Source organism: Gambusia affinis, linkage group LG14, assembly GCF_019740435.1.
Source record: "Gambusia affinis linkage group LG14, SWU_Gaff_1.0, whole genome shotgun sequence".
NCBI lineage: Eukaryota > Metazoa > Chordata > Actinopteri > Cyprinodontiformes > Poeciliidae > Gambusia > Gambusia affinis.
Window position 1 is genome coordinate 26,055,595 of NC_057881.1, and position 13,794 is coordinate 26,069,388.

The 13,794-nt window shown below is 38.8% G+C and overlaps 1 protein-coding gene across 3 annotated transcripts in view; it reads right to left on the bottom strand.

Moving 5' to 3' along the window:
* The window catches only part of phf14 (PHD finger protein 14), an 83,065-nt gene that overhangs the window by 61,106 nt on the left and 8,165 nt on the right, over positions 1–13,794 (bottom strand). For all 3 annotated transcript variants that reach the window (XM_044139112.1, XM_044139111.1, XM_044139113.1), the window contains exons 5-10: positions 8,225–8,384; positions 7,393–7,504; positions 5,818–5,955; positions 4,390–4,536; positions 2,779–3,049; positions 343–449 (exon numbers count right to left, since the gene is read on the bottom strand). In XM_044139112.1, the coding sequence (XP_043995047.1) occupies positions 343–449; positions 2,779–3,049; positions 4,390–4,536; positions 5,818–5,955; positions 7,393–7,504; positions 8,225–8,384 (935 nt within the window). The remainder of the gene's footprint in view (positions 1–342; positions 450–2,778; positions 3,050–4,389; positions 4,537–5,817; positions 5,956–7,392; positions 7,505–8,224; positions 8,385–13,794) is intronic.

Consider the following 13,794-nt stretch of genomic DNA (forward strand, 5'->3'; position numbering starts at 1 on the left):
AACTGAAAAAAGCTGTTGGTCAGTAAATATCTGATCGCTGCTCCTGAATAAAATTTAATGTTTCATAAAACATAAGGAAAAAACAAACACACAATTAAAGCTTGCTGCATGTTTGCATTATAACTTAGAAGAAGACGTTAATATCCTAACTAAGCTACTTTTACTTACTTAAGATCAAATAATGTTTAAAATTTTTATTTATAATAAAAATGATTACTGAAAAACAATGACAATACATAATTCTGGTTCTCCACTAAACACTTGAAATAAGGAAGTTGCTGTATTTTTGCTCAGCTCCTTGAATGGTTCACATGCACTGCATCACATGAAGCAGCTGCTCACCTTGTTGTACTCCACATGCAGTTTTTCTTGCTCACTTTCCAGTTTGTCTTTCAGGTTCTTCTGCTCAGAGATGTTGTCCTGGATCTGGATCATTCGCATGTTCCGCTCTGAATAACAATGGGACAAAAATCAATAGCCCGATCCCAATCTATATACAGAAAAACAGCCCATGACAGAGCCCTGATGGCAGATAGGCCCTCTGCAAGCTCATTTCAGAGTTCTCAAGGTTACTGACATGCTGGCATTTATTTGAGAAGAAAACACTCATTTGCATTCACAAAAAGCTTGTTCCAGGTTACAACTACAGTACTACCTCATTTAATAATCTTGTCATAAACAGATAATGTTGGCAAGAAATAACCAGTTACCCCTACTTCTCAAGTGATTCTGATAAGAGGAAATTTCTCCTGCTGCCTCTGAAATTCTCAAGTTGCTGCTCTAACTTTCTAAACACTGCACTCTCGCATTGAACAAGCAAGGCTAAAACTGCATTTGTTCCACTCAATATAAAGATCTCTGCTTTATTTCCAGCACAGAAAAAAGAGATTAGGAGTTAGATAAGCTTCAGATAACAGAGCATTTCTTCTCCTGAGTGCAGATGGTGATCATAGGAGTGTATCACGCTTCACACAGCTTCTGCTGAAGGTACAGAAACACTCTTAACAGGAAGGATCAGTCCAAAATGGTGGCAGTCTTGAAGCTTCCACAGGTAGTACCAAGCAACTAGTATCCTACCTGCAGTCAATAGTCTAAACTGCCTCAGTTTGAATGAGCTCACTACAGGTCTCTGGACACCAGTCACATGCAGTGAGGAGCAATGCTGGTGAGACTCTGACGTAATCATAATCAGATATACAAATGTAGACCACCTGCATGTTATTGCCCTCCAGAACAATGCTGGAGGGCAAAAAAATAATTATTTTACATGCCATCCATAGCAGCTCTGCCGCAGTATAATAATTCTGTTAACTCAATGAAACTTAGAAATTTAGGTATTATTAATTTCTTGCTGTGCTCCACAGCAAAGGGAAAAACTGTTGAAGTTCAACTCAAAACCATGTCTTTCTCGCTCTCAGCATTGGCCAGGCTACACAGACCCATTGCCATAGCAACAGACAACTACACCCCTAAAAAATACACTGAAATGTTTCCCTCACAAAGAGCAGAACATTCAGTCTGATGCAGTGGAATGATTTTAGGCTTAATGTTTATTTTGCGATTATTAATAAGTGATTGTGAGGAGAAAACGATAAATATATCACTGCACTTGACTTTACTGTATGGCTAGCTCACTCTTGCTGTCTCTTACTCTGCAGTTGTGGAGCCACAATGTCTGGGATGATGAGCGCCCCCTGCCATGAGGCAAGAGAACTGCCTGCCTCACCTCGAATCTGTTCTCTGCTGTTTCTAATCGCTCCTCAGCACATGAAGCACAATACACACAGTTGGTGACAAAAAACACTGTGCATTATATACAGAAGCTAAATTATGAAAAAAATTTGTTCATATATTAAATGATTTTAACCATTTTATTGGTGACATACAGACATCAAATGCCAGCCAGCACAGTTAGAGAGAAGTTACGCAATCCAAGGCTCAGCTCAACTTGCTGCTACCTCACCAGCTTCGTTTCCGAGCATTTGAACGGGAAAATGCAAAAATTCAGCAATTTTGAAGAAAAAATAAACAAAATTGGTTAAGCTAAATAAAAAATAAATTCTTTACAGTACAAACCACAGGGTGAAAATAGCAATATAAATTATTTTATCATATTTTTCCATTATGACAGGTGAAGCTCTGCCTCACTTGCCTCCCCTGACCGCATGTCACTGCTGCACACTTATTAAAAACTGATGGTTTTATTTTATTGAGCCAGAATTAATATTTCACATAATCAGTCAGTAAAGAACAGAACGCCTCTCTCCAAATCTACCCACATTTCTACAATGAAGAAATCCAGTAATACCCTGTGACCCAAATCCAGCTCATACCCATCTTATTCTGGAAAAATACGTATTTTTCAACAATGTGATCAAAGTTCTGTTTCCTTATAAAATCATAACTGGTAATGGCTATATTATAAATACTACATTAATGTAATCAGCTAGACTACCTCAGATAAAAGACCTGCATTATCAGTTGAATTTGATTGAACTGTATTAAGACCATGTTTGAAGTGTAATTAATTTGAATCTGTCTGCCCGATTGGGTTTATCTTATGGATCTTATAAAGTGCCTTAGTATAACATTAGTTGTAAATAGACGCTATAAATTGGAGATAAAATTAATTCAACTGACAAAATCAGACTTATAGCTAATTTCCCATAAACATCCAACAAATGTGTTTCAGGGTGTGAGCCCAGCTGATATGTTCCTGAATGCGACTGAAAGTAAACATGACCAGTGGTGGACAAATGCGACGGGAAGTTTGTTCACCCAGGTAATAGTTGACGAAGTCCGCAGTGAGGGCTGGCTGCTTGTGCTTCCTGCGTCCGTCCATGCTGGCGTTGGCATCCGAAGTGTCCACAGGGAATATGTCAGTGCTGATGCCCATCAGTTCTGCCTTCCTCATCAACTTTCTGATGGCTGAGGCGCTGGAGGTCAGAGGTCGGGGCAGTTTCTCTCGGGGCACCCAAGCCTGAGGCCGAGTGTTCCGGGACAGCTCTGCTTTGGCTCGGTACTGCTGAAGGCGAGTGGTGATACGGGCCTGAGAGGGAAATACCAAGCAGCTGCTCGTTAACCCCCCACACATTCACTATGCTTCAAACTGAATCTAAATCACATGTCTAATCTCTGAAGGTATTCAAAACAAACACTAAACCTAATGTGGATATCCTGAAACCAGAAGTTTACATATGCAGATGGGATGGTTTCTCCTGATTCTCCTCCAGACGTAACAAATGTCTTTATGGCCAAACAGTTCCAGTTTAGTTCCACCAGACCACAGGACATGTCTCCACCAATGAAGGTCTCCACAAACTGCAATCGGACTTTTTATGTTTCCTTAATAGTAATAGCTTCATCCCCATAGATATTGTCTTTCATATCTGTTTGGGAACTGTTTGGCTGTGGATAATGAGACTGTCTCAGCAGCATCTACACCAGGTCTCTGCCTTTTGTTCTGGGGTCAATCTGCATATTTTGGATCAGAACCTGTCTCCTTCCTGAATACTGTGATGGTTGGATATTCCTATCATGCCAGCTACAAGTGAACAAATGAATTCGATGGAATCAAGCATCTAGAAACTGTCCCCAGGATGAACCAGACTGGAGCAGCTCCTGATTTTCTTCCTGATATCTGGGCTGATTCCTGCAGACAAACCGAGCAGAGATCCATCCGGGTGTGGACCACAGGTCAGTCTTCAATTAACACAAATGTGTCAATTAACATACAGTAGGGTGACCATATTTTCATTTGGGAAAACCAGGACTCCTTGGGGGCAGGGGGTTTCGTTGTACGTAATCCTACAATAACATGATATCGCTTTGACATGTTGTTGGCATACTGACAGCCACACTCTCTATCTTCTGATTAAGAACAGGGCTGCCCGCACTGACGCGGCTCAGGGATTACGTCACACGCAGCGGCGTGCGCAGTGCCCGTAAATTTAATGGTCCAATGAAGGTAATTTAAAAAACAGGACATTTCCTCACTTTCTAAAAATAACCCAGGACGCCCGGGACAGGATGTGAAATACGGACGTGTCCCGGGAAATACGGACGTTTGCTAACCCTAACATACAGAAGTTTCCAAAACCGAGGCATCATTGTTTAAAAAGATGGTAGTCATTCTGTATGTAAACTTCTGACAAATACTGGCATAAATATAACAAATAATAGACTAAATAAATCTTTAATATATCTGGTAGTCTTATTATTGAGTGATTTAGCAAATACAAAAAATGTTGATAATTCTAGCAGAGATGTTTAGACTGATTTAACTTCAGACAGTGATACAGAAAGGTGGGTGTTTCTTTTACTCCATGTACGTAAACTTCTGTTCTCAACTGTACAAAAATAAATACAAAAGCATGTAGATAATGTTACCTGAGCCTCAGGTGTGAGCTGCTTCTCTCTCTCCTGTAGAGAGACCTTACAATATGACTGTAAAGCCAAATAATTCTTCCTTTTCCACTTCCTGTCAAAGCGATCTGCATGCTGCTTGCAGTATGCAAAAAATGGATCAGCAATATCCTGATGAGACACAAAGGCAAGACATGTTTAATAATGAAGTCAATATTTAAGCCAATTTTTACTAAGTCTGAAATCAAGGTACTCAAGCTTATTATTTTAATCAGATTTTATTTATTTTATTGTAGGGGTAATAAAGAGTTAATATGAAAGTTATTCAAGTAATTAAAAGTGGCTATAAATCCTTCCCTTATTTATGGTTCATGAAACTAAAAGAGTTTTTTAGAGAGTTGACTCTCTAAAACATGACAACCTTTAACCACAGCGGGATCAGGAACTCAAATCTGATCGAGATGAAGCAGACTGGCTGGCAGAATGTCCCACAAAATCCATCAGCTCACAGGTTCCAGCAGTATTATTGAGCTGATGGTGAATAAAGCTAGTCATCATGAACAGGACAAGTCACTTTAAGAGGAACTTTCTAAGACCACTGGCTTCTCTGCTACCTGCTGGTCCTCTCAACTATGGAGAGGTAAAACAAACAAACTTAAGTAAATACATCATAAAATCATTTATGAAATGCACCAAGAAATAAATCAAAAATTCAATTAAACTATTTACTAAATTGTATAAAATTATTCAAATGTAAACTAATAACAACTAAAGCAGGTAATTAATTAAATGTGTATTAAATTATTTTACGGTTCCTGTTCCTGCAGCATCACCATGAATTCATGCTGTGTGTCAAACTCGCCTATCTGGGTTGAGGAGCGTGGCTTATCTGATCTGTTCAACTCCACTAGTTCTTTGTAAAGGAGGGTTTTCCTGAAAATCAAAAAACTGATTGAATGTCAGCTTTGTATTACTACGTCGTAAAGGTGATTCATAAAATGGATCCAAATTTTTCACAAAACTGAGCATGTTTTGTCTGCTGTAGTTAAAAAAACTATGAAATTCAGACACTTCAGACCTGGCTAAGATTATTCCATACTAACTGTATTAATTTATGAAACCTTTATTCGATTTGTGAAAGTTTATCTATTAGTGCAGAATAATCTAGTCTAGGTTGAAGAGTCCAAGTGTAGGAGCGTTTCTAATGTGGTCCAGATACAAGAAAGAACTACAATGGCCTTTCATTAAACTTTCAAAAATCAAACCATCTTAGTCTCACATGGTACATGTATTTGATTATTTAATGTTTTTAGTTATTTAATTGTGTTCCTTTTAACCTACTAAACAAAACTAACAAATACTTTGCTTTACTTCTGTTTGCTGGCAGCAGAGCTCTGGATCATTCAGTAACTGTAAGCTCTATTATCACAAAGTCTTCTAGTGAGTATTTACCTCTTCTGCTGCAGCCTCGGACAGAAGCCCCTCCCTCTGTGCGCAGGTGACGTGGAAGTAGGATCGACACATTCCTGCATCACAGCTGATGCACACACCAGTCCTGGCAAAACGGGCATCCTCACAGAAACTGCACTCCTGTACCAGAACGCACAGCAAGGACAGAGAGGAAACGGTTTGGTGATAGATTCAGATTGGAAACTAGGGAAGTGCGGTGTTTTTAAAACCAGGAACAGTTGTTTAAACCTTAGAAATCAGTGACAAATCAATTGTCACTGATAGTTTACAGCTTTTCTTCGTTGTCCATTAACAGACATTTTATAAATTCTGCTAATTCTTATTCTATACTATAAAAAATGAAGATGCTTTAAATGGTGTCTTTAACCAGCAGTGCCTTTCCTGAAGTTGATTTCAGCACTATGTAACTGAACAGCTACTCTGTTTGGTGTATTGGCTGATAATTTATGTTACAGAAATATCAAATAGCAGAACAGATGCATAAACACGTTCTCCCAAAAGTGTTTATGCACTTTTTGGGGAACGTGGGGGAAATCAAACCTGATTTCTAATGTTTGAGGTTATTTAAACTAAGGTTTGAGGTGTGAGGTTATTTAAACTCACACCAGTTTAAATAAAGACTGGTGTGAGTAAAGAGAAAAATAAACGATGTAATGTTTCTTTTTCAGCAGGTTATTTTCTGTACCTGACTCCATTAAAAATACACCCTGAGATTTTGGAGTATTTTATTCAGCTTGTCAGGAACAAACTATCTGGCCGTGTTCCTGGTTTCCTATTAACCCTATGCAGAAATTAATTATTGTCATCTCTGCCAGCAATGTCACTGGTTCAGTGTTTACCTGGACAGAGTACCAAGGATAATCAACATCACTGCTCTAACATCATTAAAACTGAGAGCATGACTTTGTCACTTCCTGTTTAGATATTCCCAGACCTCATTAAATTCATTTTTTTAAATTAATTTAATGTAATCTAAGTTACAAATGTTCTCTGATATTGAGATGACAGAGGTTTAATGTAAGTCTGATTTATCCATTCCAAAACCAGCTCTGATGTGTGTTTGGGATCATTATCCCTAATAAACATGCTGAGTCATCGTTGGATCCAGTCTGTGTAGCTGCCAGTGTTTACTTCTGCCTTGCACAAAATGGGTATTAGTGGTGTAATTATGACAAAAGCTTACTGAGGAGAACAAATGAAATTTCCTTGCAACATACCGAGGGATCTTTAACCAAGGATGCCCTAGGATATATGCTGATGTTTGAGCCTGTATGCATAATTTTGACCCAGATAACATGGAAGAAGGATTGACACATTCCTCCATTCCCAAACATTGCATCCATAAAAAATTACCATTTCTGGACCCAAATGTCCTTAACTTTATTGGCAATGTTTGTTCTACGATCACCCCACCCAGAAAACCACTAAATTAATATGACATCACTGCTCCTGGGGAGCATCTTATTACCTGCACTGTTTATATTTTGCCTTTGGAAGCAGTGGACATATTTCTACTGATTATAAAAATCCAACTCAAGATGTGAATTGACAACTTGCCTTAGCACCGTATTTTGAATAATTCATCTCCGTAAGCGTCACTGGTCGCAGTTTATCGATGTCTCCAAAAGCTACTCCAGGGACATAAAGTGCACAGACCACATGCACCCACCTGAAAGTGGAAGGACAGGATGAACATACATGTTTCAGGCTGAAAATAAGCTTGTAATTGGTGACATTTAGATGCACCGTTTTTAAGGCACGTCAGGAAACCAATTAAAAAACATGGCAGCGTTTTTTTTTTTTTTTTTTGTTTTTTTTCCTGCAGACAATAAGGACCCTAATATTGTGAAATTGGCTGCAGTCAGTTGCTCAGAGACTTCAAAAAGAAATGAGCTCATAGATTAATGTAGCCCCAGATGCTGGCTACACTTTGGTGTGACACAATTTCAAATGCGGACTTTAGAGAAGAGAATCCGAAGTCCAATATAAAGATATCCATCTCTAGCAAGCAAGCGCTTCACAGTTTAATTTGCTGTGTTTTTCATGCTCTAGTGAAGTAGTAAATTCGGGTGCAGCCTGGCTGAGGAGCACTATCAGCGATAACGTGGCTGAAGTCTCCATGCTTCACAAAACACACTCTTTTCTCTCACTCCTTTTTCTTCCTCTTCCTATTCCTTCTATCCATTTTTTTCACTCCTCTGAGTTCTCTCTCTTTCACTAATCCAACTTCCTCCTTTTCTCGGCAGCGAATAAACAATGAGCACAATTTAGACAGCGTTTTTGCCGCCACTTGCCGAGCTCAGGCCATTAGCTGTTATTTGTTTCTGATTACGTTAGTTGTCCTGCTTTTTTCCGAGAAACTGGACCACGCTGTGCTACACCGTCCCACCTCCCAGCGTCCGTCTCTTTGAAGATGCCATCCTGGTTGGGGCACAGCTCACAGCTGGGAGTCACTCCATTCTTGCAGGCGTCGCAGAACCAAGGCTCTGTGGAGTTCTCAGAAGCTGAGCTCATAATGGAGTCGCTCTCACCGTCCACACCGTAACAGCCTGGAGTCCAAGAGAGGACACAGCTTTAGAAGGAGCTCCAACACCAGCAGACCTCAGCTATGTGCCATGGTGCTCACAGAGCTCAACCTACGCACCATGATGCCACTGATGAATAGCAAACGTCAATACAACATTTCAGAGAAGAGGGACACATCATTTAGTGATCAATACGTGGGAATAAATGCTGTTACAAATGTTTGGAAAAAAAAAATCAGATATTATCTGTTAACTAAACAGGATCTGCAGACAATATAGTGAGGATATGAGTGGGCCTCATATCCTCATTATGGACTGTAGCGGTGTAACGGTACGCGGACGGACATCGGTTTTAAAGTCAGGGTTCAATACATTTCCACTGCAATCAACAGAAACAAATAGTCACCAGAACTGACTGGAGATTTGAGAGAGAAATAAGTATGGAACGGGTGGAGGGGGGTACTTGCATGTATGGATGACTGAATGACAATAAAACTTGAAATTGGCTAATATTATTGTTTAAGAATATTCCATTAGACTTGGCAAACACTTGAAAACATACAAGGTCTGGAGTTGTTTGGATTTAGATGATCAAAAGTACCAGATGTATCTAAATGCATTGTCACAGTGAAACTTTTGGAAAATCCAGTGGAAAAAAGATGGGTTTTCAAAGCAGCTTTAAAAATAAGCAACAGGCCCTTTAATATAAAGGACTAAAATAAACATAGACAGTGATGTCATGGAAAATTACAGTTTCTGGTCATTATGCAGCAGAGAATGATGAGTTTTTCCCTCTTGATGTTAACATGATGAAATTGACACTGTTTTGTGTCAGACTTTTGTTTTGAGTTGAATTTGGCTCATTTTTGGTTAATTATGTCACCACAGTTACTGGAAATGCCAACAAAAGCAATAGCTCCCCTCATGGGATTGAGTCGCTCACTTTGATATGTAGAGTTGTATTTGAAACGTAATCAATTACAAATTTAATGACGGAAATTAAATGTGCTAGACAAATAAAATTTGATTGATTGACTGATTGATTTGCTGCTGTGCCAATAACATGGCAGGATCAGATCAACATAACGTTACCTATAGTTTGAGGTTTTTAACATGCAGCAGAATGCTAGGCCAAATTTGCACTTGAACAAGTAGGAAATGAAGAAAGTAGAAAATTCATGGCGCTGTCTTGTCCAAAGCTGTCAATCTCAAGTCACACTGCAGCACCAAAAATTGAATATTTAATCAAAATATGTAGCCCCAGAGAATGAAGAAGAAGCCAAGGGAACACATTTTTATGTTGTCCTCTTAATTTTCTGAGGTTGCCTAAACAATTACTTGGCTGATGTGGTTTCTATGGCAGCTATTACACCAGGCAAACGTGCTCCTCACTTCCAATGAGGGCAGCAATCAGTACTCTGCCTCTGCTGGGGAGATAACACTCCAGCTCCTAATTCAGTCAAGCAGCCTTCGGGCTTTTTGAGCAACGGGAGAGACTCACAAATCAAAAGCTCGCTGTTCTGCAGGCCTGTCACTGGATGCCACACAGGGGAGTTGGGCAGCCCATCAAAAGCAAACAATGGTGCAGACGGAGTTGTTTATTCAGCTCTTCACTTTGTTTGATGACTGTGTGTCTTCTGATTGAAAGACGGTTTGATGTGTGTCACGGTGAATTGTTAATTCTGACCTCTGCTTGTAAGAGGCTGTGGCAATATTTTCTGTTTCCTGCAGATCTTTGATTTCTTAGTGAGATGAATTCACTGAGACAATTAAAGCAGTCAACATGTCTATGTTGTCCAGCAGTGTATTTGTAATGACAGTGCCATTAGTGGTTTGCTAAATCTTTATGTGTGGTAAGAGAAGCTGCTGTTGGTTTGCTCCTGGCAGCAGTTAAAATCTTCTTTACTGACTGAGCTCAGACAGATGCAAGTCAGGGTTATAAATAATCACCAGTGCTGGTTTAACAGATTTATGGTGGCACGGATCTACTGTGTTCTTTTTGAACTTGGAAACTAAGCTCACACTGTAAAGCCAGAGTTTGCTGGCTAATATGAGCTAAGCTGACAAAAAGTGATGACTGCTGGATAACTTCATAATCTTTAAAAGAAAGCTTAACCTTGTCAGAAGTGACAAGCTTAGCAGGAAAAAAGATAGAGCTGAGTGAAGTGAGAACCATTTTTACCTGGATAGGGGCTTAACAGAAAGCTGTCTCCTTGTGTTCAACAATGACTAACCAATTATGTCTGAATCTACGAAGAGATTTGATTAAATAACCTGCTGAAAGCAAGGACGTAAAGTAGAGTTGGCTCTGAAGAGCAAAGAGCAGCCCAGTTAAAACAGATTACTTTTCTGACATTCACATATTTTTTATTTGTTCTTTAAAGTGCAGTATAATATGAAAATGTTAGAGGTCACCACAATACTCCCGAATTAATAGATACAAATATGAACAAATAAATTGTCCTACATATTTCAAAAATATTCTGTGAGAGAAACTTCCACATCCGTCAGTTTGTCAGACGGAGCTCAAACAAACAAGCCAAACCTAAAGACATTTGTTAAAAATAAAGACTGTAAGGTGACCCAAAGCTTTTGGGACAAAGAAAAAAACGTTTCAGCAAGCAATGTGAAAGAAAGCTAATTTTGAAATTGCTGTGTGGCTCTTTACGGTGATCATGAGCTTAATTTGGCTCTTAATGCTGAACTGGTTAGCATACCTGCTCTGGACTGTAAACATGAACAAAATTCTTGCTTAAAATATTTCAACAGCCTTTAAGAGCTTCACAAATGTTCATTCACTTCTTATCATTCATTACGAAACAAAACTCTGAAAATGTAAAGATAAAGCTTTCAAAGAACAAAAATACATTTCCAGCCTTGTAATGGTAAAGTGCCCTGAACATACGTGAACTCCTTAAACCTTCATGGTATGACAAGGGGGCAACTTTTGTGAGATGTTTAGAGCTGAGTCAGGGCAAAGAGACTGAGGCAGAGAGATGGAAAAGATATCAAATGGTGGACTAACTGAAAAACACAGAACCAGTAACCACTAAGTGAATGACTGAGTGGTGTGAGAAGGTCTTTGGAGTCCTCTGACTTGATAAGGTGACGTGCAAATCCAGACCATTTGTCCAATCTAAATTCCTTTCAAAATTCTCCTTTTTAGCTTTGCATGAACTAGCTAATATCAGCTTGTTCTACCCCCAGCCATGCTCTACAAGGCCAGAACAGCAGATTTGATTATATGCTGCAGAAACCTACAACAAAACTTAGAGGGTGTATGTACCTTTATAGAAATCAACATAAAAATACTACATTATAAAAGGAATAATAGATATATAATATTTGCAGCTTTAAAACAGCCATTTTCCATTATTAATAAACAAGTACATGAGATTGTTGAACATAGTTGATGTAAAAAGCTGTAACTGGACAAAGCTGAGGGTAAAACACTTTAAGGTAATTCTGGCTGCTTGTATGATTAACTGGAAGAAGAAAATCAAAAGGTGTTGCAGCAAGAACAGGACTTCTTGATCAGCTCAGTGAAGACGGGGCCCAGCTCATCCCAGCTTTTGATCTCTCACGCTGGTCTTTTCCCCCACTTTCATGTCAGTTTCTGTTTTCTTCCGAGTGTGTGTGATGGTGTCCAGACACTGTGAGACTACAAGAACAAAGAAAAGCAGTGGAGTCCAGCAGTAGACTGTTGCTGACAGATCATCTTTCATCTCTGACTTAAAATAATTCTGTCTTTCCACTTGTCTTATCCTCAAAAAGACATTTTATGATTTCTAAAATAAGCCAGGATTTTGTACTACATTCAGTAAGATTGCACTTGATAGATGTGGCATAAGCCAAAACACTCAACAAAACAATATTTTACAAATCTATATTATATTTTCCCACATAATTGACCATAAAAATCCCACAATCAAAACCAACATCAATTTATTGACTATTTTGTTAATTTCTTAAATGTTTTAAGGTTATGCGTTTGTGTGTGGTTTATTTACATACAGTTTCTTAAGTTATGACCGCAGACATCATGGCGAGCATGATAAGGAGAGAGCCAGGATGGAGAGTGTGGATCATAAAGACACGTGGCGTGTGTGTCTTTATGATCCACATAGGTGATTGTTCCACAGAACAGGTGGAACAAGAATTTGTCAACTTGGCATGAGCTAGAACTCTTTTGAGGGAAATGATTATTATTTTTCCACATAGATGTATGCACTGCCATCAGTCTCACTGAATGCTCAGGTTGGAGGCACGGCATAATTATCAGCAGCGCAATATGGAGGGCCCAGACTGGAAGTGATGTTTTTCAGCACAACTGCACATAACCTTGGAAGTTGATGGCTCCATGTCAGACCATTGGTAATAAATAATTGGCTTAACTTAACAAAAAAATTCAATTGAATTTTTTAATTTCTCTGCTCAACAGCATTACATCCACCCTTTAGCCATTTACCATTTCTGATTGGTTTAGACCATGATAGAGGCCTAATATGTGCCTGTCATTGTTATTTAGTTCCATTCACTGGAAGGCTCCGTCCAAACTACAGCTGTCCACCATCTTTGTGGCCCTGAATACCCAGTGAGCTTGGCTCTGGAAGTTGTCAAAGTATATGTAGTGCCGTAGTGCTTCAGGATGATGGAAATAAAATGTATTTTAAAAAACTTAATACCACAGCAGGTGATGGTGTGCCAAAATCAAACAATAATGCCACAATAGGTATATTAAAGCTTTTAAATGGACTGAATGGACTCTATCTGCTAAGTTTTTGAGTTAATGAATGTTTGTAGGAATTTCTAGCCTAGGATGTTAATCTATGAAAGAAATATAGTGAAGCTCCTAAAGAGGGCATTTTACTGCAACTACAGAAACTTTTGGATGGTAACCTGCAGCGATTAATTGCAAGCTTAACTTCAGGCAATGTTACTGAATGCTTCAAGCTTTAATTCTAGGAATATGACTTACTTTATTGCAATAGATATTACCACTAGTAAGGGAAAAAATTACAACGCTACATAAGAACTAGGCTATATAAAAACAAAGACATTTACACAAGTTCAATTATGATTCCCTGGATGGGCCCATATAATTTAGTTTTTTGTCTTTTCTGTGTTGAATTAGTCAAATATTCAAATTTAATATTGTGTAACTGGAGTAGTTTAACAGTGACAGGAGGAAAAGAGAGGATGAGGAGCAGCAGCTGCTCCAGGCGGGCAGCAGAGGGAGAGGCTGGAGATAAGGAGACTGGGACCAATTTGCATATTCATAGTTCCATCCATACTGAGGCCAAGGTGTAGCATTATATCTGAGTCACTCTGGGGCATGAAGGGATTATTTTCATAAAAAATAACATTAAAATATGGAACTTTGGAGGAAAAAAGAGAAATGTTTAGGGATTTGATCAATGTGATCAAAAAAAAC